At 39.9% G+C, this 26,982-nt stretch overlaps 1 protein-coding gene across 1 annotated transcript in view; it reads left to right on the top strand.

Moving 5' to 3' along the window:
• The window catches only part of COG3 (component of oligomeric golgi complex 3), a 57,176-nt gene that overhangs the window by 19,842 nt on the left and 10,352 nt on the right, over window positions 1-26,982 (top strand). The window contains exons 12-20 of the mRNA XM_059995464.1: window positions 453-592; window positions 2,020-2,180; window positions 4,941-5,052; window positions 9,230-9,354; window positions 12,527-12,616; window positions 16,223-16,343; window positions 19,112-19,200; window positions 19,310-19,444; window positions 25,057-25,132. Of these exons, the coding sequence (XP_059851447.1) occupies window positions 453-592; window positions 2,020-2,180; window positions 4,941-5,052; window positions 9,230-9,354; window positions 12,527-12,616; window positions 16,223-16,343; window positions 19,112-19,200; window positions 19,310-19,444; window positions 25,057-25,132 (1,049 nt within the window). The remainder of the gene's footprint in view (window positions 1-452; window positions 593-2,019; window positions 2,181-4,940; window positions 5,053-9,229; window positions 9,355-12,526; window positions 12,617-16,222; window positions 16,344-19,111; window positions 19,201-19,309; window positions 19,445-25,056; window positions 25,133-26,982) is intronic.

The raw sequence follows: 26,982 nt of genomic DNA, 5'->3' as shown, positions 1-26,982 counted from the left end.
TAAGTATTCAAGAGTTTTGAACCTATCTTTCCTGGGGAAAATGTCACCATTTGATTCATAGTGGTATAGGTTATAAAAGGAAAATTAAGTCTACTGAAATATTTTTTATTGTTTTTGAAAGGACATACACAAAATTATTGCTAACATAAGTACAAGTTGTAATAAATTGACACTCGGCTGGGGCCAGCTAATTGTTGAGGATTGCTTATTAATTCTGAGCTTGATTATTGATTCTAGCAAAAACAGTTCACAGAATTACTTTCAGCCTTTCACTTCTCATCATATAATGTCCCCACGTACTATTTTCCAGTATATATATATATTTTTTGTTTTGTTTTGTTTTGTTTTGTTTTGTTTTGTTTTGGCTGGAAGCAATCAAGGGTGACTTTTAAACTATTAGGAAATACTGAAAGGATTACTGCTGATAACCATGTTTTATTCTTTCATTTTAGTGAACTTTTGGAGAAACTGTGTGTGTCATTGTATGATGTCTTCAGGCCATTGATCATTCACGTTATTCACTTAGAGACTTTATCGGAACTTTGTGGGATTCTTAAAAACGAGGTGCTTGAAGATCATGTACAGAATAATGGTAAATAAGTAGAAATGATCATTTCAAAGGTCTTTTTAATTATATCTATGGCTCAATGAATCTGAAAAAGATTAGTACCTCCCCCCCATCCCTATATAAACAGTATTTTTAAAACTTGGGTTGATGCCTTGTCTCTTTTTGAATCAAGATGCACCTTATTCTGTGACTAAATAATAATGGGGAAAGAATTTTTAAATCTGGGCAAAATTAGTAATAAAATAATTATAGCTACTATTCTTTCTGGCATCTGAAATCCATAGAGAACTGACCATCAGTTTTGGGTTGGGTATTTCTAGTACACTATTACCAGAGTACATAAAGTAATTGACTGTATTGCATAGTCTTAATTTAAAAAACAGAAATTGTTTTAGCATACATACATAGTAATAATTCATCTTTTTTGAAATTACAAATAAAGAAAAGCAATTCTCTGGAGTAGCTCTACTTTATTCATCTAATACATGCTTTAACAATTGGTTTGATTGTCATAAAAAACATGATTTTCCTAGTGATACTTAGGTACCTTTAAAAAATACCCTTCAGGTAATCATTTTACTGGCAGAAATTATTGTCCTTACTTTGACTTTCCTTAAGAGACACTATAGGTTTGTTACTCTTCCCGAGTTTCTTATTCTGTTGCATTCAGTTCATTCTAAGATGTACATTTTCTCCCATTTTAATGCCTGTGAATTAAAGATGATTTTTAAAATTAATGTAAATATTTATATGAGTGTGTAATGCCTCCAACTCCCCAGCCCTTGGAAAGCTGATACTGAATCACTGGTGTGTCTTAACATTGATGGCATCTTAGAAATGAAGAAATTCTATACAAACGCATATCTCATTTTATTTATTTATTTGGCCACACTGCGCGGCTTGTGGGATCTTAGTTCCCCAACCAGGGATTGAACTCGGGCCCTCGGCAGTGAAAGTGCAGAGTCCTAACCACTGGACCGCTGAGGAATTCCCTCATTTTATTTTTTTATTCATTTTTCTTTGTGAGAATGTTAACAAGTCATTTAATGTCTGTGGGACTCCATCTGTAAAATGGGGGTGATAACCTGATTAATAAGCTGCTTTAGCTATCTCTCAGGATTGGTACGAAGCTATAGAGATACCTTTTAAAAAAACACAAAGCACTTATAAATAAGATTATTATTCACATTAATAATGGAAATTATTTCACAGAGTCCCAGGAAGAAGATGTAAGGGCAAATTTATTTTCCAATTTTAAATTTGAGGAAATTGGAAGACATTTATTACATTTTTCTAAGGTCATTAAGTCATACCAAAATAGAATACAGCCAGTCCCTGAAGCAAGAGTGGTTTATACTATTACTAGACAATTTTGTAATATTTTTGCTCGTTTAAAGAAAGTATTTTTTAAATCTGAAGGAATGGGTGATTGACCTTTCTTTTTTTATCAGCTGAACAGTTGGGGGCATTTGCAGCTGGAGTAAAGCAGATGTTGGAAGATGTACAAGAGCGACTTGTCTACCGAACCCACATCTACATTCAGACAGACATCACAGGCTATAAACCAGCTCCTGGAGATCTAGCGTATCCTGATAAGTTAGTAATGATGGAGGTAGGGTCTTCTTATTTGATCTTTCCCCTACCCCACACAACTTTTCGATATTTTATACCGGTGAAAATAGGATTTTTCTTTTTAATTCTCATTCAGGATGCAAAAATCAAGATAAACTTGCCATGAAATCATAGGAAATAAAAATTAAAAAAAACTGAACAGATATAATTTGTTAGATTGTCCCTCCTTCAAGTTGTATTTTATAAACATTTGATTCGGTTTTCTGTCCTTTTCCAGGAAGCGTGTCTTCTCAATTTTTAAATAGAATTAGTGCTTTCTATGATTTCTCTTTTTTTTGGTAAGTGGCATAGAAGAGGATTAATAACATATAAGCCACCAGAGTTGATGGTCACATAACCATGTGTCGTCTTCTCTCATTAAAAACTCTGGTGGTTGTCTCCTCAAAATTACACAGTGCTGGTGTCCAGTTTATGGTTTGAAGACTTAGGTACATCTCACTAATCTTTCAGTTACATATGTATCTTCATTTTCTTTGAGTGCTGTACAGAGTTAAAATAATGCATAGGGTATTAGTGCTTAAACAGAATTAGAACCTGGAAATTCTTTTTATTTGTTTATTAATTTTTTTGAATGACAAAATCAGGTTTATTGCTCCAGGTTAAGCCAGTGAAGACTGGATATGGGAAGGGTGAGGGGGGAACACAGGAACTTGGTGAAGGCATCCTCCCGGCCTTGGCCTATACTGAGTTCTTGGCACCCTGGGAAGCCAACCAGTCAGTGCGTTTCAGACCTGCTGATCACCTGCCCATGGGCCAGACCCACAGTAAAGTTTGAGGCACAACCCCAGGCTCTGGGGAGCATATCCCTCCTCCCTATGGGGTCACCTGCACAGGTCTGAGCACAGAGGAGGGGTCTGCAGAGATGGCCTCTGCTGGGGCTGTATCCTTAGGAAGGTATCTTGGTGGAGGAGGAGGCTGCCCCCTTCTTGGTGGGGGCCTTCAGCAGCTCCAGCTTCTTGGGCAGACTGGTATAAACATGTCTGTTTCTCAGCCGGATCTAGGGAGTTGTGCTCTCTCCCCTTCCTCCCCTCCTTTCCTTGTCTCCTTTGTATCAGTTTTTACATTCTAGATAGGATACCTGTTTTAATAGTGCTGTCTGATAGGATGTTAGGTGATTGACATTTTAATTTAGTGATACATTTGGTATGTTTATTTAGTCAACACATGGCCAGTATCCTGAGTGTTTTCTTTTTATTATTTTTTAAAATTTGTTTATTTATTTATTTATTGGCTGCCTTGGGTCTTCGTTGCTGCGCACGGGCTTTCTCTAGTTGAGGTGAGCAAGGGCTATTCTTCATTGCTGTGCACAGGCTTCTCATTGCAGTGGCTTCTCTTGTTGCAGAGCATGGGTTCTAGGCACGCATGCTTCAGTAGTTGCGGCACGCAGGCTCAGTAGTTGTGGCGCACGGGCTTAGTTGTTCCGCAGCATGTGGGGTCTTCCCAGACCAGGGATCGAGCCCGTGTCCCCTGCATTGGCAGGTGGATTCTTTTTTTTTTTTTTTTTTTTTTTTGCGGTACGCGGGCCTCTCACTGTTGTGGCCTCTCCCGTTGCGGAGCACAGGCTCCGGATGCGCAGGCTCAGCGGCCATGGCTCACGGGCCCAGCTGCTCCGCGGCATGTGGGATCTTCCCGGAGCGGGGCACGAACCCGTGTCCCCTGCATCGGCAGGCGGACTCTCAACCACTGCGCCACCAGGGAAGCCTGACCTCTTGTTTTAAGTGTACTGCTTCCAGTAAATCTATTTGCTTTGTTTTTCTTTTGGTGAAGGTCAGGGATTTAAGGTGATCTGGCTGTGACATCTGTGTGCCATTTAGGGATTAGCTATACTTTCTGGTTTCTGTTTGCAGAATGAAAGGACGGGCCTGACTGATACAGAACCTGTCTCCTAAACAGTTCTCTGGCTATTCTTTTTGGCAGTAGGTGGGTGTCTGTTAGGCCAGGGGTCCCCAACCCATCCATGGCCTGTTAGGAACCAGGCCGCACAGCAGGAGGTGAGTGGCGGGTGAGCAGGCGAAGCCTCATTTGTATTTACAGCTGCTCCCCATCTCTCGCATTACTGCCTGAGCCACCCTCCCCTGCATCTGTGGAAAAAGTGTCTTCCACGAAACTGGTCCCTGGTGCCAAAAGGTTGGGGACTGCTGTGTTAGGCCTTCATTTCTGTATATTTCCACCTTTATAACCAATGTAAATAAGTAGGATTTTCATTGCCAACTTAGTAGTTAGTGACCTGTGTATATTTGATGATATTCTTTAGATAGTGAAAAAGAGTTAAATAGTCTCAGTCCATAAGATAATTTTTAAAAATCTGCTTAAAAAATAACAAACTGTAGCTGTTTTCACATAAAGAGAAAACCTGTAGTTTGAGTTTGCCAACTCCTTGATAAAAGCATTTCTGACATCTAGAATGTACCCAGTCTTAAATATGAATACTTTGTTTCTAAATGGAAAATGGAAAATTAAGCTTCTAATCTGAGCCTTGTATATTTGACTCTCTTCAGCAGATACCTTGTAATGGTTCTGAAATTAGTGGTTCAGAAAAGGCTATGTATGCCTTTATGAGAAGAGAGACACTCTATACCAATTAAACTTTTTCATCTCCATGTGTTGTTTTGGCATAGTTCATTAGTTCGTTTATCCATTAATTAGTATATATTTTTTTACCTTATAGAAAAAATGTGTTCCTATTGCTAAACACAGCTGAAAACTACACTTTAATGTTCCTTCTGATTTCTTTATACAGCAAATTGCACAGAGTTTAAAAGATGAGCAGAAGAAGGTACCACCTTCAGAAGCTTTGTTTTCAGATGTTCAGTTAGAAGAAGCAGAGCCTCCTAATAATCTAACAAAATCTGGTATGTCATGATGTTTTAACTTCCAGCTTTTATTCATTCATTTAATAAACTTTTATTGAGGACTTGTCATGTCTCAGGCAAGAAAAGCAGCTTGTGCCTTTGAGGAGCCCACACTTTAGCAGGGGGAGATTGGCAAGCCACAGGCGTAATTCAGGGGTGACAGGATAAAGGTAGGCACAGGGCACTCTTGGACCATGGGAAAAGGGCATCAGAATTGTGAAGGGGGATGAACTTTGAGTGCAGGAAGGCTGATTCAGTGAGAGGTGTGGAATCTGAAAGCTGTAGTGTTGATGAGTATGAGAGAGTCAGGTGAAATAAGGTTGTTTTAAGATAGAATCACATGGAGGACGGCATACAGGAATGGAAGACCATGGTTGCTTTGGGGATGTCAGGTGGTTTGCTGAGTTTGGGTACCGGTTCCTGCAGGAAGGAGCAGGCAAAACAGGCCAGCTTGTGATAGGTGTCAGGTGATAATCTCATGGACTTTGAAATTCTCCCTAATTGTACCATCAGATTTGCATTTTTAAAAATGTATTGAGTGCCTAGGACTCGGGTAAAAAAATTGACAGAAACGTATGGGATAGCTTGGACTAGGGTACCTGTTAGGCAAGGAACAAAATTGTCCAAGAGTCACCCTGGATAACTGATGAGTTATCTAGACAACAGGCTAGATGAGAAGTAGGGCACCCCTTCTCCTCACCCCTCAGCTGTAAGAGTGACACTCAGACTCAGCTCCATGTGGGACTGACTGGGAGTTGGGGGTACTGTAACTCCATGGGCTTTAAAGAGCCCCAGCTGCCCCCAAATCCCCAGGCTTAGTGCATCATCAGTTTATTCTGAGTCAACTCTGTAACAGTTGACACCCCAAATCCAGACTGCCCAACAGCCTCAGTATTCCCCATCTGACAAAGCCGTTCTATCACGCCTGCCCTATAGGAAGAGAGACCATAGGGAGCTGAAATTTCCTCCTCTGGAATAGAACCCATGCCGTGTCCTAATACACATCTTGGTCTAGTTAGCCGCTTGAAGAGTTACTGGAGAGACTAGAGTACATTTCTGTCTTACCAACCCTGGCCTTGTACCTTTCCCCAGTAAAGCTTATTCTTTAACTCATGCCTGGCATTACATTAAGGTGTTGTTGGTAGAGCTGTGGAGACTGGTTAGGATGTTGTTGTGTTTTTCCATCTGAAAGGTAAAGGTGGTTTGAACCAGGGCGTTGATGGGGGGGGATGGAGAGAAGTGTATAGATGAGGGATATAGTTAGAAGTTTGAATCAGTAGAATTTGGTGACGCACTAGATATGGGGGCTAAGGAAGATTGAGTAAGATCCATGTGGAACAACCGAGAGATCTGTATTAAATGGATCTAGAGTTATGCTGTCCAATACGGGAGCCATAGAGCATGTGAAATGTGGCTAGTCCGAATGTGCTGTGTGTAAATACACAACAAATTTCAAAAACTTAGTATGAAATAAAGAATAAAAAGTATCTTATTAGTAATTTTTATATTGATTATATGTTAAAATAATGAGATTTTTGATCTGTTAGATTAAATAAAATATATTCAAAGTAGTTCCACTAGTTTTACCTTTTTTAATGTGGCATTTTAATGTGTCACATTTATGATTCACATAAGAGTCCTCTTGGACAGCACTAGCTCTAGAGCTATAAAGAGGCAGCTGATTCAGAGGTAAAGAGTGAGGACCCTTGATGCTTCGGACTTGTATGAGATCAGCCAGGACAGAGAGTAGAGTGACAGTAACAGAAGTCTGGGGAGAGAGTCTTAGGAGCAGATGGAGGGAGGGGGTGCGCTGGGCTGACAGGGGAAGGACAGCCAGAGGGGTCCGAGGGTGTGATTAAGCCAGAGGAGGAGGGGTCGTCAGAGTGATTTGAGTAAAGAGGTGAGAAATAGGAAATGGGAGGATATCGTGGTTAGAGGGTGGGATGCTGAGTTTTCATGATTAAGAGGTGGAATAGTTTGGAGTAATAAGAAGGTCTGTAGAAAGCAATTCTGAAAGAAAGTCATAAGAAACTGTGTCTGGAGTAGGGGGTGCAGGGATGGAAGTGAAGGTCTTTGGAGTTGAGACGGGCAAGGATAACCATAGGGGTCATCCCTAAGGTTGTCGACGCTGTTCAGAATAGACATGGAATTTGGGATGGGAAGCAAGGCTCTGAGTCTGGTGGCAAGGGGAGCAAAAAAGAAAAGAACGAGTGTAATCACTTCTCCTGCTTCCAGAGTATGTCAGAAGTGAGAAAATGAGATTGCTCTGAAGTGAGGCCTTCAAGTGATGTGATGTTCATGTCATGGGAGTAGTGTCAGGTCAAGTTGGTGGAGGGCTCACGGTGTGAGGAGGCCGACGATGAGTGTCTTCAGAACGCATGGGCCTTGTTCTCTGCATGGAGAAGTGAGGGCAGCGGCAGGCTTGCAGAGGGAGGGTGGTGGGGGCCCACGGCGGGAGCCGATGCAGAAGCCCTGCTACCGGGTTTGCTCAGCTCTTCAGAAGAGGCAGCCAGTAGGCACCTTACCTGGCGACTTGCTGTGTAAATAAACTCTCCCCAGTCAGCTATTTTAGCTATTAACTCTTCTTCTCAGGAGAGTGAAAAAATGAACAAGTAGGTTGACTTCTGACTTTGAACTACATAAATACATTTATTGCACTAAACTTTAATTTGGGAGTACCCTTTTGGCTCTTTATTTTGAAGGAGGAATCCCGCAGATATCCTCATTCTTAGCACAACTAAGGATACTTAACCTCCTGAGTATTCCGTGATATAATTTGTCCAGTTTATTCTTTTTCCTTAAGAAATTTTTTTATAACGTAGGTATCTTAGTTTAAAGTAAGGCCTTATGGAAGAGCTTTTTAGAATTCTACAAGTATTACATGCTTTTGAAAAACAACTAAGCTTACAGAACCATGAAGTGAAAGCACCAGCCCTCAGCATTGCCCTCTGCCCTTTCCCGCATAAAGCCACTCTGCGAGCACCACTTCTCCTTCTGAGCATATGCAGATCTAGCTCTTCCTAAATTTTTAAAAATTTTGACCACGCCGCATGGCTTGTGGGGTCTTGGTTCCCCCCACCAGGGATCAAACCTGGGCCCCCTGCAGTGGAAGCACAGAGTCCTAATCACTGGACTGCCAGGGGAATTCCGTCTAGCTCTTTTTTTAAAAAAGGAATTCTGTTCTGCTTGGCTTTACTTTTCTTCTTTTATTATTAAAAAAATTTCAAATAAACAGAATGATGCAATGAATCCCTGTGCCCACCACCCAGATTCAATACTTAACATTTTATTGTAGTATGTATATATTTTTGCTAATCATTTTAAAGTAAGTTATTGTCATCATTGCCACTTTACCTTTGAGTATTTCAGCACCTCTCCAAAAAAAAAAAGGTCATCTTTCGCAGAACCATAAACCATCATTGCACTAAAAAATTTAGTAATGTTTCCTGATGTGCTCTAATACCCAGTCCATATTTCAGTATCCCCTCTTGTCCCAAAGTATGGTCCCAGCCTCACTTTCCTGGCTCGTGTGAACTCTGGTCCCTCCACCAGAGTGATGGTGCGTCTGTTACAGACGTGTCTCTGCTCAGGCACCACCCCCGCCATGCTCCTCCTCATGCTTGCTGGGGCTACCTTTTGGGTGGGGCGGGTGGGGGGAAGGGCACTCAGCTCTGGTCACTTGGGAATTACATACACTAAGTAGGCCTATAAGTGATGGAGTTGAGCACATGGAAGGCAGGCTGTCAGGCAGACCGGCTTCGATTAATCTTCCTGCTTAACGTGCTTTGTTTTCTTGTCACTCCCCCACCTCCCGCTTGCTTCCACGTGACGGCATCTAGACCTGTCTCCTTTTTATCGGCTGCATGGTATTCTGCAGTATGTGTATACTGCTCATGTAGTCCATGAAGATTATCTATCACAGTTCGGAGAGAGCAACTTGGGCTGAGTGCGTGAGGCTGGAGTGTACATATGTGTGTAGTCACGTGCGTTCTCAGTGTGTTAAATCTCACCTGTCGCTGATTTAGGTTCCCTTTGGCATTCTCGATTAAAGGCGAGGCTAGAGAAAATGGATACCTCCAGCCATTGATAGCTAGTGAGAACTAACAGTTTATAATTGCTATGCAAATAAGACAGACCTCCGTGTGTGAAATGTCGTCTTCTCCATTTGGGATTTTAGGTTCAACCGAATCTCTCGGTCCTAGAGCACAGACCACAATTTCTCCAGCAGATCTTCATGGAATGTGGTATCCTACAGTCCGACGAACTCTCGTCTGTCTCTCCAAATTGTACAGATGTATAGATGTACGTGTGTAAATTCTTACATCTTTACTGTAAATTGCGTGCTCTTTCACTTAAAATATTTGTTTAATTTAAATTTTAAGATCTTGATATAATATATTTTGTTTGGTATTAGATGAGAATAATAAGATTTTTAGATACAGAGATAACTTTAAGATCAATCTAATTTAGAGATTCTTTTTTTTCTTTGCGGTACATGGGCCTCTCACTGTTATGGCCTCTCCTGTTGTGGAGCACAGGCTCCGGATGCACAGCTCAGTGGCCATGGCTCACGGGCCCAGCCGCTCCGCGGCATGTGGGATCTTCCTGGACCGGGGCACGAACCTGTGTCCCCTGCATTGGCAGGCGGACTCTTAACCACTGCGCCACCAGGGAAGCCCCCTAATTTAGAGATTCTTAACCTGAGCATTCTGTAGACCCTCAGAATCCTCTGATGCAGGGGTCCCCAGCCCCCGGGCCATGGACTGGGACTGGTACCTGTCCGTGGCCTGTTAGAAACAGGGCTGCACAGCAGGAGGTTGAGCGGGCTAGCAAGTGAAGCTTCATCTGCTGCTCTCCATCGCTCCCATTACTGCCTGAGCCACCAACCCCCGATCCCATCCGTGGAAAAAGTGTCTTCCACGAAACTGGTCCCTGGTGCCAAAAAGGTTGGGGACCGCTGCTCTAATGGGCTTTGGGTAGTCTGTGAACACCTTGAAGTTGTGTGTAAAATTTTGTCTGTATGTTTGTATTTGTGTCTTTCTGAGGAAAAGACCTATAGCTTTTATCGTTTCTTATAGGCGTCTATGGCTACAAATAACATTTAAAACTACTGATTAATTCATCTTAGTTTATAGATGAAGAAAAAGAGATGCAGAAAGGTTATGTCCAATGTCACATAGGTATAATATACATTTAGTACTAAATGCAACTACTTTAGTTTTGCACTCAGTTTAAATCAGCTTCCTTAACAAGTAGTTGTCGGACTACATGTTTCTAACCCTGGGCTAATTTTAATTATCTGCTAAAATTAGCAGTACCCTTTTAGTTTTTTTAGCCCCAGCTTATACTGTGCATTTATTTTAGGTAACATTTATTTTAAGCATTCCAGTTTAATGATATGAGTATCAATCCCTGAATGATCAGATTTGTCTACATTTATTTATTGTCAGTGTTAAACCCAAAATAGTTTATAAAAATCAGTGATTTTAATTCACTTTTATATGTTTGTTTGTTTGTTTTGTTTTGTTTTTTTGGCCATGCCGCACGGCTTGTGGGATCCTAGTTCCCCGACCAGGGGTTGAACACGGGCCACAGCAGTGAGAGCACGGAGTCCTAACCACTGGACTGCCAGGGAATTCCCTAATTCACTTTTAAAAAATTAATTTGATTGTTACAACTGAAACAGGATATAGAGAGAAGGGATTAAATATAATGGTCATGTAATGAATTGTCCAGATGCCACTGTTTCTTAAGAATATGGTTCAGAAGGGTACATGTATATCTCCTCCCACTCTGAGATGCGCTGTACCTCAGAGTCCTCGGGCCTGAGCAAAGTTGCACAGTTGACTCATTCGTTCATTAGAGTGCTCACGACTTGGTGTCTATTTTAAACTGCATCGTTACTGGAGTTTGTGCTTGGAGATTTTGAAATTCAACCAGAAAGTGCCTTTTGCTCAGTTCTGGGACTTTTAGGGTGAGGCCAGATCACCTCTAAAGAATTAGATGTCTCAGCCTTCTGCCCAGCTGCTGAGATCTCTTCCAGAGGGGGGTTTGGACATTGGCAATTTTTCTTCCCCAGGTACCCCCAGGAGGTGTATTGAATGATGGTGTTAGGTTGGGATTCAGAAACTTCCTACAGTGGAGCCAGGATCCCAAGGGAAATAATGCAGAGCCACATTCCACATAGAACCCATTGTCATCACAGACCCTGGTGAAGCCTCTTAGGTGCTTAACAGGAATTTGAGCCAAACAGGAGGTGGGCCCAAGGACGTTACTCTGCCTGTTTTTATTTTCTGCCCTAGGCCTGCCCGTTACATTTTCACCTAGCTTACATCCGAATCGTCTCCCTCTCTATCTTACCAAGCAAAGGAGAGGAGAGACAAATCCAATGAAAACCCCATCAAGGCTGAGCAGGAGAGAGGGCCTCAATCTAAGCTGCGCATATTCGGTCTTCCTGGCAAGAGGCAGCCCTCATCTCTTCTTACTATACAGTAGCCTCATGAGAAACAGAAGTTAGGGAAGCGGTACAAAAAGCGAATAAAGCATCAGGTATGAGCCCAGAGCCCAGAACAGGGCCTAATAATAAAAATTTTGCTCCTACCCATCCATCAGTTCCAAGGGAACTGACAGGAGTCCCTTCTGAGACCAACATCCCACACCTCTAGGAAGATATAGAAATGGCAGAATTAAATTAATCATGCTTCACATTCTATTTTGTAACCTGATTTTGTTTTTACTTAATTATGTTTTATAAGAATTGCACCACCTCCTATTTAGCATTCTTTGATTTCATGCACAGTGTTCTATAATTTAGATTCACGAGTATTTTATTTGTCAGCCTCCTATCATTGAACATTTAAGTTATTTCCAGGTTTTTTTGCTGTTTTAAATAATATTGTGATGAAGAGCCATGTGCATGAATCTTAGAATACAGCACTGATTTTACTTGGGGTACATTTTTAGAAGTGGATTTACTGAGGCTTTTTTTTTTTTTTTGGCCGTGCTACGTGGCATGCGGGATCTTAGTTCCCTGACCAGGGAGTGGAAGCTCAGAGTCCTAACCACTGGACTGCCAGGGAATTCCTACCGAGGCCTTGTTATAAAGTTGGTTTTATGTATCTAAAAAACAGCCTGTAACATGAGATCATGCTGGAGTGAGGGCTCCATGAGGTCAGAATCACATCTGCCTTGTGAACCTACCACTGTACTTCCAGCATCTAGCACAGAGCTGCATGAAATAGGTGCTCAGGAAATATTGTGGAAGGGTCACATGAGTGTTTTGGGAGATGCAAATTAGGAAACTATGTGCTGGTCTAGAAAGGTTGCATGGGAATAGGAAACTCCAGGAGGAATACTGGTAGTAATAAATTAATCCGTCAGATGAGGGCAAGCAGGCTGTACTCAGAGCCTATGATTTTCCTTTTTTTCTGTTTTTGAAGTGCTGCAAGGTGATGTTTCTCTTTTATTTCACCAGAGGGCAGTATTCCAAGGATTATCACAAGAAGCCTTGGCGGCCTGTGTTCAGTCGTTACTTGGAGCATCAGAGTCTATCAGCAAAAAGAAGGTTTGATAGAGTGTTAGATGAAATCTTATCGCCTATAGTAATATTGTGGGATGCAGCATTAATTTACAGGCACAGAAATTTAAAGCCATTTTGGCAGTAGGATTTGTTTAATATGATTTAATTTTGAGGCCCTTTGAGAGAAGCTAGTACTTCACTTTAGTGCTCAATAAAGACTGCTCTATATGAGAGTGCCAGCTTTGCTAAAGTGCCAGAAGTGATACTTAGGTGATAAATTCTATAGGGTGAAGGTTTCTTGTTCTAGCCTTAGCAACTGGGAGGTACTGGACTGCTGTTTCCTCGAAATACCAAAACAGTGTTTTCAAGGAAATGTAGCAATTTATAATCATCCCTGCAATGACATTTTAAAGAGTTGAATGGCCTCACTTGGAGGGAATCAGCCAGTCAGTTTGGAAGACAGGCAGTTGTGGCCTGTGGGTTATGTGACTAGAAGTAGTTGCCATGATTTTGTAACTTAGAGTTTTTAATCGAGAAGAAGGGGTCTGGGGCTGAAGGCTGTTGACGTGTGCTTCTCCCACGGCCCCTGAGACTTTTTTCAGAAGGTATGGTTCGGAGTGCTGCTCTACCTTGCTCTCCACTTAGAATACCTGTTGCCACCTACAGGGAGGAAGCTGTCCGGGGTGTGTCCAGCCAGAATTTCATAGCTGCTGGGAGTTTTCAAACCTGTGAACCTTTCTGGACTTCCAGGTTTATAAACTTGGTTTCTAACTTCAAGACTTTAGATAAATTAAAACCAAAAAACAGAAATCTCCTCACAAAAGAATTTGGGACCATAGAAAAGCTCTATCTTTGTGACCACCATATGCTCCCATTCATGAAATCGAGAGTTGAAATGAAATTTTGACAGGGGGACTAGAAGAGAATGGAAAGTTAAGTTATAGACAGGCAGGTTGAAGTTTAAAAAGTATTTCCAAGTCTGAGCTCTCACATTTTTTTATGGTATGGTAGGTAGAATTAGGAAACGCTTGTCTAATATTAGGGAAACGGTTAAGTAAATTGTGGTATATTCCATATAGTGGAATATTACACAGACATTAAATTTAAAAAAATGAAATAATAAAATTTAACTTAAAGGCAAAAAAAAGCACAGGATACAAATCAGATATACGCTATGACTTTATGTAATGACATATGTGTTAAAAAAAAGTAACGGTGAAAGCTTTTGGGTGACTATAGATGATTTTTTCTTTCTTTTCCTTACACTTCCTTTACTTTCCACATATTTTACAGTGAGTATGTATTTCTTAGATTATCAGAGGAAAAAAATGACCTAATTGAAAAAAAAAATTCATATACTTATGTCCTCTTGTACCACTGTCCTCTTTTTAAAGGGGGGAGTGAAAAGCCTTTTGATTATTCAGTCTTTTGCCCTCATTGCCTGTAAGGCTATTCTCTTTTATTAACTCAGTTTCCTTCATATTATAAGGTGCTTAAGTATGTATGAGGAAGCCCTCAATTTGGTAAGAATTAGCTAATTTATTTTCATGACTGAGTTTATGCTTTCTGCCTTTCAACTTTTAAAAAAAGTAGTCAATGAAAATGGCTTAATGTCTTAGAGAATTTCTTAGGGCAAGAAATTCTTCTTACATACTTAAATCGAGTACCTAGTATATCAGTAAACTAACACAAAGCTGGATCACAACAGCTTCAGTAAATTCAATCTATATTATACCATTTTCTCCATTGGAGCTGTTAGTTCTTTTGAAAATAGAGCGAGCATTCAAAATGTGTAGCTTTTCCTACTTGGCTGATGTTCTGTGTCCCAGAGCACAGTGAGCTTCCATCAAATAAATCGCACTTACATGTTGATTCTGTGTTTATTTAGGAGGGGGGGAGGCAGGGAGAGAGAACAGAGAAGAGTCACTTTAATAACCTCTTTAAAGTTTATACAGGCACACCTCCTCTCATTGTGCTTCGCTTCATTGCACTTCACAGATACTGCGGGGTTTTGTTTTTGTTCTTTACAAATTGAAGGTTTGTGGCGACCCTGCATTGCACAAGTCTATTGGCACCATTTTTCCAACAGCATATGCTTATTTAGTGTGTCTGTATCACATTTAGTTAAGTCTCTCAATATTTCAGATTTCATTATTATATTATGGTGATCTGTGATCTTTGATGTTACTACTGCAAAAAGGTTACGACTTGTTGAAGGCTCAGACAATAGTTATTTAAAAATACTTTATCGCTAAAGATGGCTAGCATTTTTAGCAATAAAGTATTTTAAAATTAAGTTATGTACATTGTTTTTTTAGACAATGCTATTGCACACATAATAGACTACAGTATGGTGTAAATGTAACTTTTTTTTAAAAAAATAAATGTATTTTTGGCTGCATTGGGTGTTCGTTGCTGCACGTGGGCTTTCTCTGGTTGTGGTGAGCAGGGGCTACTGTTAGTTGTGGTGCATGGGCTTCTCATTGCAGTGGCTTCTCTTGTTGCGGAGCACGGGCTGTAGGTGTACGGGCTCAGGAGTTGTGGCTCACGGGCTCTAGAGTGCAGGCTCAGTAGTTGTGGTGCACGGGCTTAGTTGCTCTGCGGCATGTGGGATCTTCCCGGGCCAGGGCTCGAACCCGTGTCCCCTGCATTGGCAGGTGGATTCTTAACCACTGCGCCACCAGGGAAGCCCTAAATGTAACTTCTATATGCACTGGGAAACCAAAAAAATTCATGTGACTAGCTTTGTTGTGATAATTACTTTATTGCAGTGGTCTGGAAGCAAACCCGTAATGTCTCTGAGGTATGCCTATATTGCTTACTGAAGGACAACTTTATTCTTTTCCTAATGCAGTATAATTTCATTAAAAATATTTTCAAAGTAAGATTGCGTCTTGAGTAGCAGCAAGAAGGAGCAAACATAGCCTAGCTCTTCTTAATATACAGACTCTTTTCTGAAATGAGGGCCATGATTATTCACTATTTTGGGACTGGGTCGGAGCTTGAGAACTAAGCTTGATTCACAAGACTCTTGTGGATGAGTCCTGAGAGGGTAGAAGGAAATGCAGGGCCTCTCCGGGGTGTAGGTAGTCAGTGCTCTGTTGCTGGCCGGATAATCCAAAATGGTAACCCCAAATCATTTTGCATTTGGAGGCTCCTTTTGTACTTCTATATAAATATGAGTATTTCTGATACTCTGTGTATTGAAACCACTCTGACCAAACAGTGAAAGCCAGGCTCCTGAGAGAAACTAGGAAGCCCTGGGAGATCAGAGTCGTGCTCGTACTTGGAGCTTTTAATTCCTGCTCTGTGCTGATACTGGACCACGTGGTTTCTTCTATTTCTGCACCAGGTTAGAGTAGATTTGCCTTCTCTTTCTAAATGCGTTGCTTTACAACCTTTTTGTCTGATTTACTTCCTTGGGTTTACTAAATAGAACAGGTGATAGAGTTAGTAGCAAGATTTTTCCAGATAATTCTAACATGGAAATATGGGAAGAGTTCATCGCACAACAAAGGAGTATTGGTACCACATAGTTAGGCTAAGGGCCATAGACCTAGATAGATGAATGTTGATTAATAACATGTGTTTTATGTGCGCCTATTTTTATTTCACCTGTGATAATATCCATTTTTCTGTCTTTCAATTTAGACTCAGATTGATGGACAGCTTTTCTTAATAAAGCACCTTTTGATTCTCCGTGAACAGATCGCTCCATTTCACACTGAATTCACCATTAAGGAAATTTCCCTGGACCTCAAGAAAACTAGAGGTACTCCGTTGTCCTGGCTGGCACAGTTGGGTGTGCTGGACCTGATGTGTCAGCACAGGTTATAGGTTTGTCGTATGTTCATCTGCAATTTGCATGCATGCTCTGCTTGCTAGGCGTGTTGCCTGTCAGCATCCTAGCTACATCTAACTCGCTGGATCTTCTTTATGGAGAGAGCTATATCTGAGCATCTCAGCTTGCAAAAGAGGATCACCTCTCTTAGACTCTGCCACATATTACCATAACCAGTTAAACAGTGAAAAATCACTATAATAACTACCTAAGAGTGTCAGCTAATTGGAGTGATTTTAAACATTGCGTTGGGTTTGTTAGTTCATAGAAACTGAGACAGCCAGCTGGGTAAAATAGGAAGAGTACTTATCTAAGAGTCTGAGTCAGGTTCTGTGCCTGGCCCATCATTTCCTGGCTCTTGTGATCTTAAATGTGTGTTTTAGCTTCCCTACCCTGTGTAAAACAAGCAGAATCCGCTTGTCGAGATGCTGTCACCAGAGTATCAATATCATTAAGAGTGAAAATAAATGAAAATACATATTAAAGTGCTTTTGTAAGCTTAAGGTGCTTAAATAAACTCAAGTTGTATTATTATTAAATCAGCTGGTTGTTAAGTAATCATGTAGATAGGGACTTTGAGTCGGTAATAGACATGGAATCATCTTGGGAAAGGTGATTCATCCATCCTGATGGTTTGTTTCTGACTGAATTAACAAGTGATGATTTCTAAAAGCTCAAAGTAGTTATTTTCTAAGATGTTGATCTTAAACAGTTAAGGATATACCATAAATATCCATCTCCTTTAATTACTTACAAATTTATCTAAACTTTATCTTTTCTTAACCATTTCCAAGAGAAGTAAGCTCTAACACCTTACGCCGTCTCTTTATGGAATGAATGAATTTCTCGCTTATGTATTGGGGGAATTGAGAAAATTCATAGCCATTCAAATTACTTTCTGTATTCTGTGGTTTAGAGGAACTCCACATAATAGGATTTCCAAGAGGAGCAGGTTCTTACTTTCCTAATGACTGTGTTTATAAAATAGCGGACTTGATTTAACTCACCTGAGAGCCAAATCGTCTCATCATGAGTCATATTAAAACAGCTTATTCTTTTTCTCTTCCTAATGCACTCTCCTTTTCACCACAGGGAATACCTTTTGGTTCTGGTGACATTTATTTATTTATTTATTTTTGGCTGCATTGGGTCTTTGTTGCTGCACACGGGCTTCCTCCAGTTGTGGCGAGCGGGGGCTACTCTTTTTTGTGGTGCGTGGCCTTCTCACTGCGGTGGCTTCTCTCTTGTGGAGCATGGGCTCTAGGCACGTGGGCTTCAGTAGGTGTGGCTGGCAGGCTCTAGAGCACAGGCTCAGTAGTTGTGGCGCATGGCCTTAGTTGCTCCACGGCATGTGGGATCTTCCTGGACCAGGGCTTGAGCCCGTGTCCCCTGCGTTGGCAGGCGGTATTCCCAACCACTGTGCCACCAGGGAAGCCCTCTGCTGGTATTTAGATAGTAAGCCTGTATGTTATTCATATACTTTGTAATTTTGTTTTTAAACAGCAGCCAGATTTTCTGGCTTTTGCCCTTACAGAATGCATAATTTTTTTAGTTTATTCTCATCGGAGGCTGCCATCACGCAGCCATTCTGGTTGATTTCCTGCTTTCCTTTCAGTGTGAGGTGTGGAAATAGTGCCTTAACCCTGAGGAATGCCAGGCGCTGATAGTCCTTACTTTATTTAAGTAATGGCACGAAGCAGGGCTGATCTATTTTCTTTCGTATTTTTTCTAATTCATAATTTGTTGCTGCTTCGTTCTACCACAGATCCACTGAGGTGTGAGAAAATGAAATACTCTAAAATTTTGGCAAATTTTGGTATAAAGTATGTTTTCCCTAAAACCTTATGAGGGTTATGTAATCCTGCCATATGATCACCTGCAGTTGTTCAGGTTTCTTACAGAAAAGGCAGCAGAAACAAAGAGTCATTTACTAAAGCTTTACTCTGAATCTGATAGAGAGGTGTGTTGTTTGTGTTTTGTTTTCCCAGTAAGATCAGGATCAAGGCAGGGAGTACAGTCTGGTGTGTTCTTGTAAAACCAGGGTTGGAAGCATTTCATGCTTTGCTTTCTCCAGCCTGCCAAGGCAAAGCAAAGAAATGATCTTTTCTGACTATCACTTAATAATACTTGCTATCTTTACTTTTAAGCCTCTAACCTCTCATGACTAACGTTATACCTTATTGCATTTGAACATCAATGAGACCTATTTGTACTTTGCATAGACTCTAATTAGTCTGGAGGTTAAGGGGTAAATATGTCCTTTTGGTGTTTTTCTTCTGGCTGACACATTAGTTTATTCTCTGCTTCAAATGAATAAATTTCTGTGCCAGCCAGATCTTAAACAAAGGAAGCTGGGTAAGTATATGAATTTTTCTTTAAAAACCTATTTAGCATCATAAAAGTAAAGCAGTGAAATTTTAAGGTATTGATTACCATTTATCCTTTTTCTTTTTTTCTATAAATGAATAATTGTGATTAATAGTCATTTTGCAATTCTGAGTTCTAGAAGATAATTGTGTGTGAGTGCTGTAGCCGTTGTTGGCACTAACCTTATCCACTCGTGGAGGTGACTTGGTGGAAATGACACCCCTCTTGCTCTGTGGTAATAGAGAACTAGTGTATGTTTACACACTGAAATAGGAACTTGGCTTCTTGTTGAAACTGTACATGTTCACTGGATGAGTAATTTTGTTTCACAGATGCAGCATTTAAAATCCTGAATCCTATGACTGTTCCAAGATTTTTTAGGCTGAATAGCAACAATGCCTTGATAGAGTTCTTGTTGGAGGTGAGAAGGAGTCTGTTTTCTTGGTGGTGGGAGATAAACGATATTCTTTACATGTCTGGTAATTTCTAGGCACATAAAAACAGGAGGAAACTGTCATCTTCTCTTTAAGGGTACTCCTGAGATAAGAGAACATTATCTTGACTCTAAAAAAGATGTAGACCGTCATCTGAAATCGGCCTGTGAGCAGTTTATTCAGCAACAGACCAAGCTGTTCGTAGAGCAGCTGGAGGAGTTCCTGACAAAGGTATAGACCTTGGTGCATATTGGGTAATTGTGAATTCTTCCCTAGATTGCATTTTGTTCTTTTTGTTTGTTTTTTTAATAGAAATCCATTTTTAATTTAATTAATCAATTAATTAATTTTTGGCTGTGTTGGGTCTTCAGTGCTGCGTGCGGGCTTTTTCTAGTTGTGGTGAGCAGGGGCTACTCTTCGTCGCGGTGCGTGGGCTTCTCATTGCGGTGGCTTCTCTTGTTGCGGAGCACGGGCTCTAGGCACGCGGGCTTCAGTGGTTGCGGCACGCGGACTCAGTAGTTGTGGCTCACGGGCTCTAGAGAGCAAGTTCAGTAGTTGTGGCGCACGGGCTTAGTTGCTCCGAGGCATGTGGGATCTTCCGGGACCAGGGATCGAACCCGTGTCCCTTGCATTGTCAGGCAGATTCTTAACCACTGTGCCACCAGGGAAGCCCCTAGGTTGCATTTTGAATTACCCTCTTATGAAAACCTTGGCAGAAGGAAACAGTAGGGGCTTCCCTGGTGGTGCATTGGTTAAGAATCTGCCTGACAATGCAAGGGACACGGGTTCGATCCCTGGTCCCGGAAGATCCCACATGCCTCGGAGCAACTAAGCCCGTGCGCCACAACTACTGAACTTGCTCTCTAGAGCCCGTGAGCCACAACTACTGAGTCCGCGTGCTGCAACTACTGAAGCCCGCGCGCCTAGAGCCCATGCTCTGCACTGAGAAGCCACCACCATGAGAAACCCGCGCACCGTGACGAAGAGTAGCCCCCGCTCGCCGCAACTAGAGAAAGCCTGCACACAGCAGCAAAGACCCAACACAGCCAAAAATAAATAAATAAAATAAATAAATTTATTTAAAAAAAAAGAAAAAGGAGACAGTAAACCCATGTCTTAATGATTCTGTCTAAGAAATCACCGTGTTTCCTATTATGGAAGGTTTTTGGTTTGGACTTTTAGGTATGCTTGCAGAGTTTTTCAGTTTTAAGAGAAAGTGTGCAAATATTGCAAAGTTAGTTATAGCAGACCTCTGGTTAGCTCTGTTCTCTTTATCCACATTGTAGGGACCTGCATGTGGTCTGGGACTCTCACTTTTCCTGGATTAGGACCTGCATGGCAGTAATCACAGTCCTGTCTATCAGGGTTTCCTGTTACTTAAATGGGTGATTTATTTTCCTCTTTGTTTTACATGCTATTTTTCCCTTTCATTTTGTGTAGATAATTGAGAATTGAAGATTTTATATCATTGTATTGTTAATTACCAGACATATGGATTTATAATAATCTGTCTGTTTCTCTGTCTCCTAGCTAGAATCCATCAACTGGCAAATGCCAGCAAAGGCAAAATCAGATCATGGCAGTTATGACTTTTCCTGTTGCAACATAATCATTTTTTAAAAAAACCTAAGTGTTGTTACTAAGGACTTACCTCATAAAGATGTTTAAGGAGTCTTGAAGTGAACTTTCATTTATTAAGCCTCTACTGTCTGTCCAGACTTGTGTTAGAGGACATTAAAAAAGAATAAAAATATGATAGCCCTCTCTCTCAAATTTACTTATCTAAGTCTTAACTGGGGAGACATTGGTAACTTGTTGCTGGGTCCTGTGATAAAGACAGAAGGTATTAGTTTTTGAAAGTAAGAAATGATACCAAAAAAGCAAATATAGAAATGTTAAACTATTATTTATCATTGAGGTATATTACTTGTTTAGTGGCTTTTAGCCCATTCATCGAGTATTTGGAATGTGTGTGTGTGTGTTTTTCCCCACCACAGAAATATAAAAGGAGGGTGGTGTAAATGTTTTCTCCCAGGTTTTTGATTAAAAAAAAAATGGTGCAAGTATGGATATTTTGTAGGTTACAAACCAGTCATCATAGTTTTTACTGAAATTGTCCTCATGGAAAACTAGTTTGTAGATTGTAGTATTTTGGGGAGAGCACCCACATTAATACTGGTGGGAAATACTGTAGATGAATATTTTGCAATAACAGAGCAGCAGAATGAATCTTCTGATATAAGCAAGTTGGTTATAATGAAATCTGCCATTAAAGGGTTTTTTCTAGAAAAGCACAGTTTTCCTAGAAGTCAAGAGAATGAAAATTCACTGATGGTAGTTGTCCAAGTTGACCTTAGTATAAATTTGGTAAATCTGGTATAACTCTGGGCATTTGGAAGATTCTGGACACTACGAACATTCTTTAAAAATTAGAGGTTTATGTAGAAAATATGTATTCCAAGTCTGAATTATGTAATGGCCCTCCATGGACATGCTGCACGTCTATAGCAAGGACCCCTGTATAGCTGTTCATGCACCTCTTTTTATACTCCTCTCAGTATGGGACTGGGCGAGGGAAAGGCCCTGCCCCTGATCACTGAGAAGCCGTTCTCCCTCACCCGCCTCTATCTGCTCACTCTATGTTGACCTTACTCAGATTATTCACAGTTGCCTCACGTTTCCTTTTACAACCCTGGTCTCTCACTGCTCCTTACTGTTCAGTGAGAATCTTTAGTAGATACTATGGCTTAGAGGACCCGGCATCCCTTTTATGTTATCTTATTCCAAATTTAGGTTTCTTCCCCTGTCCTGTTGGCATAGAGTGGGTCAGAGGTAAAGATACATACGCACACACACGCACAAGCACGCACACGCGCATTGTAAGCACTAGAGTTCATACAGATATACGTGATCATTTAAGACGTTATTTCTTAGAGTTTGTGGACCAAACATTTTTCACGTTTCACCGGGTCAATGTTACTAGTATTCTGAATAGCAGAGACAGAGTAAATGATTTTAAAACCTTAAAATAATTTTCTTTAAAGGTAATTGTGCAAGTGCAGAATCTTATACCCCTTTTATTTCAATTGGCATTGTAAGGCAGCCAGTTCTTGTACCTTGATAAATGATCACAGGAAAAGCAGTATCCATAGATGCAGAAAGGAAACAGTATTTCATCTTTCATTTGGATGTATGCTTGTAGGTCTCAGTATTTGCTATTTGGATGTAAGCTTCATCAACAAAATGTCCTCAGCTTGTTTCTAAGTTTGGACTGATTTTTAAAATATATATAGGTTTGCCTAATAAAACAAGCTGTGAGAGTGTATAGAGAACGTTCTTAGGTTGTTAGAAGACTTGTTTATTGAGCCTGAAGACTCCAGGTGTGATTCTGGTCCCCTTTCACCTGTTGTAAATTGGCTTTTTTGTTTATGTAGCTCCTTCCTTGAGCTCTCTGTTTTGAGATGCAGTTAATGAAATTTCTTGAGAACAATAAAATTTTAAATTTTATTTTATAAAATAATGAAATTTCTTGAGAACAAGAAAATGGTTCTAGAAGAACTATTGCCTTGTTTCTTGCTCCTTGAAAAATAATCTTTTCTCTCAGTATTTGAATGGCCCTAGGGAGTGTAATACTGTTCTCTAAGTGTTGGGGGTGGCGGTTCATATCAAAACATTTGGGTCAGTTATTTTCTAAAACTAAAAAACTATCGATACTTTTTTTATGTCCTAGAATTTTATTGTACTGAATATTGCTTGAAACAAACTCTTAAGTAGGGCTTGGAATCGTCTTGGATGTAGTAGAAAGAGCATAGCATTTTGAGGCAGGAAAGCTGAGCTCTGCACCTCCTGACTGGGATGGTAGTGGGCACTTAGCTTCTCCAAGCCTCAGTTTCTAATCTCTACAGTGGAGATAGCTATTGCATCCTTCCTCCCTACTTAAGGTTATTATGGGGACCGAAAGATGATTTTATATATATAAACATACTTTGTCAGTGCTTGAAGAAGTGTTATTTTATAGTAAAATGTGACAGATTTGCAATGAAGATTTTGCTTTTGCAAAAAATCTGAATGAAAGCATTTTAAAGGAAGTATAATTTCATGTTTATAGCTAAGCTAAAAGTGTTTCCCCTCGTGGGACCAGTTTATGCTAAAAACTCAGACTTGTATTCCTCTCAAGCAGTTTGCTAAAGTATTGCAAGTTTATTCTTAATGTTCCCTCTGAAGTGTTACTAATTTCCTCAGCAACACTACAAATTAATTTTTTTTCCTCAGTATAGTGTGTGTAATAGAATTTGACCTATAAATTTAATTTCTGTTCACAAGGAGTTATAACCTAATGGGAAATCAAGATGGAAAATATGTAAACATTAAGATGTATACAGCAATGTCATTATGAGACAATGGGTCTATCTTCATCCTATAGGGTTTTAAAAAAGATGGGGCTAATTGGGGAAAACTTCTGAAGAAAATTTTCCTTGAGGTTTAACTTAAAGATAAGTATATTATCTAGGTAGTAAATAGAGATGAGTATACAAGTTTGTATTTGCTTTTAGTATAAAAATAGTTATATACAATATATGTCTTTATGAAATTAGTTAAATTCTGGAACAATCAGTGGCATAACAGCCAGCCATTACTATTAAAGCATAACAATTAGATACAGAAAAATGTCCAGGATTTAGATTTAAGTGGAGAAAAAAGTTTTTAGAGCACTGTGTTCCTACTTTTGTAAATGTAGACACATTAGCATGTTTATATATTTACGTTGGGAAATATTTGGGATAATATACACTAAACATGAACATGTTTTTCTTTAGCATTGTCTAACCTATAATCGTATGTATGACTCACTTTTAAAAGCTGCATCTCACAATAAAAAGTAAAGACGTAGAGAGGAATTGAGTGACAGGGGAAAGGGGTGATTTTATCTACATGGCAACATGAGCAAAGGCCTAGAGTGGTCCAGGAATATGAACTCGGTAGAAATAGAGAGAGGGCTGGAGAGGCCTGAGTTAACATTATATCCTGTCTGTGCCCATCCTCTGCCTAAATATTTGTGTGGCCTTCTTTATGAGAAGTCTAAAAAGTTGGTGTTCAGGTTTTTCTAATGAGACTATCTGCTGAGGCCAAGGTCATGGCCTGGACCGTTGACACCTAGCAGTCCATTTTTTACAGATGTTTTGTGCATTTCTGTCCTTCACGTTCCCTAGCTGCAGCCTAGCCGCACCGTAATTTGCCATCTTAAGAACATTCTTGTCCGAAAGCTAAATGTATGGTTTTGCTTCTCTGTACCGATGCTGAGAGGTGAATAGAGGGTGGGCATCCAATTCTTGTACCTAGAACACTGGCTAGTCAAATGTGCTTTTTGATGCTATCTGAAAATCTTTTTTTTTAAATAACATTCTCTCTGCCTGTAATGAAGGAAAGGACCCTCTAGGTATATAAAAGATTTTGTCCAACTGCTGTGACATTTTTCTAATAACATACGATAGTAATTTAATGTTAACCTAACAGTCCACTGAAAGAGAGGACTGTTTTGTGTTGACGTTTCTCTCGGTCTTCATTTTTGTCTTCCTACCCTGAAATGTTTCAGGCTGAATGCCTCAGGACATTGGTATGGTTTTCTTTTTGCAAAACAGTGTATGCCTCGAAATCACAGAAGTTTTGCTAAAATATTTTATTGGTTGTAAAGGACTATGAGATATGATGCATTTTCTTTTAGGGCTGCACATTTGATTATCATTATGCTTTCATATGTTCAAATGGTGTATATTATGAGAGCAGAACTAGTTTAATTTGTCATCAGTGAAATGAAACTTTTTTCCTTTTGTCCCCTCTACTAGGTTTCAGCACTAAACACAATGGCCAGTCAGGGAGGACCCAAGTATACTCTCTCTCAGCAGCCTTGGGCTCAACCAGGTACCCACGTTTTACTGTTTGGGATTTCTTTTTTTAGGATGTCAGTTAATTTGCATTTATATAGCCGCGCTCCAACAGCTTGAAGTTGGTTTCCTACTCCTGCTGTGGTTTAGGTTAACGCAAGATTCATTTTGGAGCTGACAGGTCTTAATTGAGCCAACACGACTTGCATTTCAACAAGCATCCCAGGAAAGGAAGAATTAAAAAATATACACACACACACACACACACACACACACACACACATGCATACATACATCAATACATACATATACACACACACACACAGTTAAAAATAAAATATGGCTTAGATGGAAATGCTTTGAGTGTGATGGTTTCTGTACACTTGATTTTCATTGTCTTAGAGTGAAAATACTGTGTTTGGTAGTATGAAATTAATGGAGAGAATGCTACTGTTTCCAAGTATTATATGAAGAAATGTTGGACATTACATTTTAAGCAAGTTACATCCTCTTTAATGTTTTAGAGTGTTTGAAAAAAATTATAAAACTGTGGTGTCATTTAAGAGTTGACAGGCTCTATCACTGATTGGCAGAAGTGCTGGAGATGTTTCCAGTCTTAACTCTTTCCTAAATGTAAATTTTTTTGTGCTAGGTGTTTTTTTCCCTCTTTAACATTAGACATTGAAAATCACGACTAGTTTTGTGGGTTATTTTTGGTCCATGTTGTGACATTTTAAGTTGTCATTAAACCAGAATAAATCATTTTGTTAGATTGATACTGCTGGCCATTCCCTGGCCCATATTGTGATAGAGATCCTTTGAAACTAAGAAGGGCAAGATGCCGAAAGAATCAGTGTTTTAATTATGGGTGAGCTGTGTCCAAGTTGGTAGGAAGCTTTTTGCTCATAGTGAGAGAGATTCAAAGAATGATTCTGGTTTAGCATCCATAAAAAATTGACTGTCTACAGGCACCCAAAACTGGAATTAGGTTTTTAACGTGATTGGTTGCCCATAATGAAAGAATGCATGTCTGTCAGGTATTTATTTCTTTTGGGAAAAAGAATTGAGGCCATTCTAAAATTTTCAGTTATTTTTATTAGTGCCTCAGGTTAACTTGAAGTTGAAGTAGAACAAAGAAGTTGTAAGAGTAGCTATGTATCTCCTAGGAAGATTTGTAAGCATAGAGAATTATCACTGGTATTTGAATGGAAGGCAGGATTTTATTTCAAAAATTTGTCATGTGAACTTTGATGATGTCAATATAGATTTGCATTGATTTGCTTTATTTTGCAAATAAACTTTGTGACATGCTTTAGGCCTTTTGCTTACTGTGATGGAGACAGTGAATATTATACTAGCTTTATTATTTTAAACCTTTGTGTTGTATATGAGATTGAAATCTTTGCCATCTTACTAAAGGACAGAGAGCATCCTTCATGCAGTAGTATATTCTGTCAAGAGACAGAAAACCAGAGTCTTTTACTGACAATACTGGAAATTCTAACCACAGTGAGCCTGGTGGTAATCACTTGTTCTGACCCCTCAGGGTCAGGAGCAGGCTTGTCAGGCTGTAACTCAGCACTGATTCTAGAAGGAATTCTAATCATCTTTGGATCAATTGGGCTATTGGCTCAAGGTTTGTCATTTACAGAGCTTATTTAGAAATAGGACCTGATTTTATTTTGAACGTTAATGTAAATGAAACTCTTGGGTGCAATAAATCTCTCTTAAAATAGGTAGAAACCACCAAATTGTCGTAAGTATAGTTAGTACAGCTAAGCCCAGGGGCTTGATGCATAATTAATGTATTTTCTTTCCCCTTTGGGAAGATTCTCTTCTCAAAATAGGCGCTGTCATTTTCTCAAGTGGAGTCCTAATAGATCTCCT

The sequence above is a fragment of the Delphinus delphis genome, chromosome 18 (genome assembly GCF_949987515.2).
Source record: "Delphinus delphis chromosome 18, mDelDel1.2, whole genome shotgun sequence".
Classification (NCBI taxonomy): domain Eukaryota; kingdom Metazoa; phylum Chordata; class Mammalia; order Artiodactyla; family Delphinidae; genus Delphinus; species Delphinus delphis.
The sequence above is the reverse complement of the archived record's forward strand: the minus strand, read 5'-3'. Positions and strand labels throughout refer to the sequence as shown.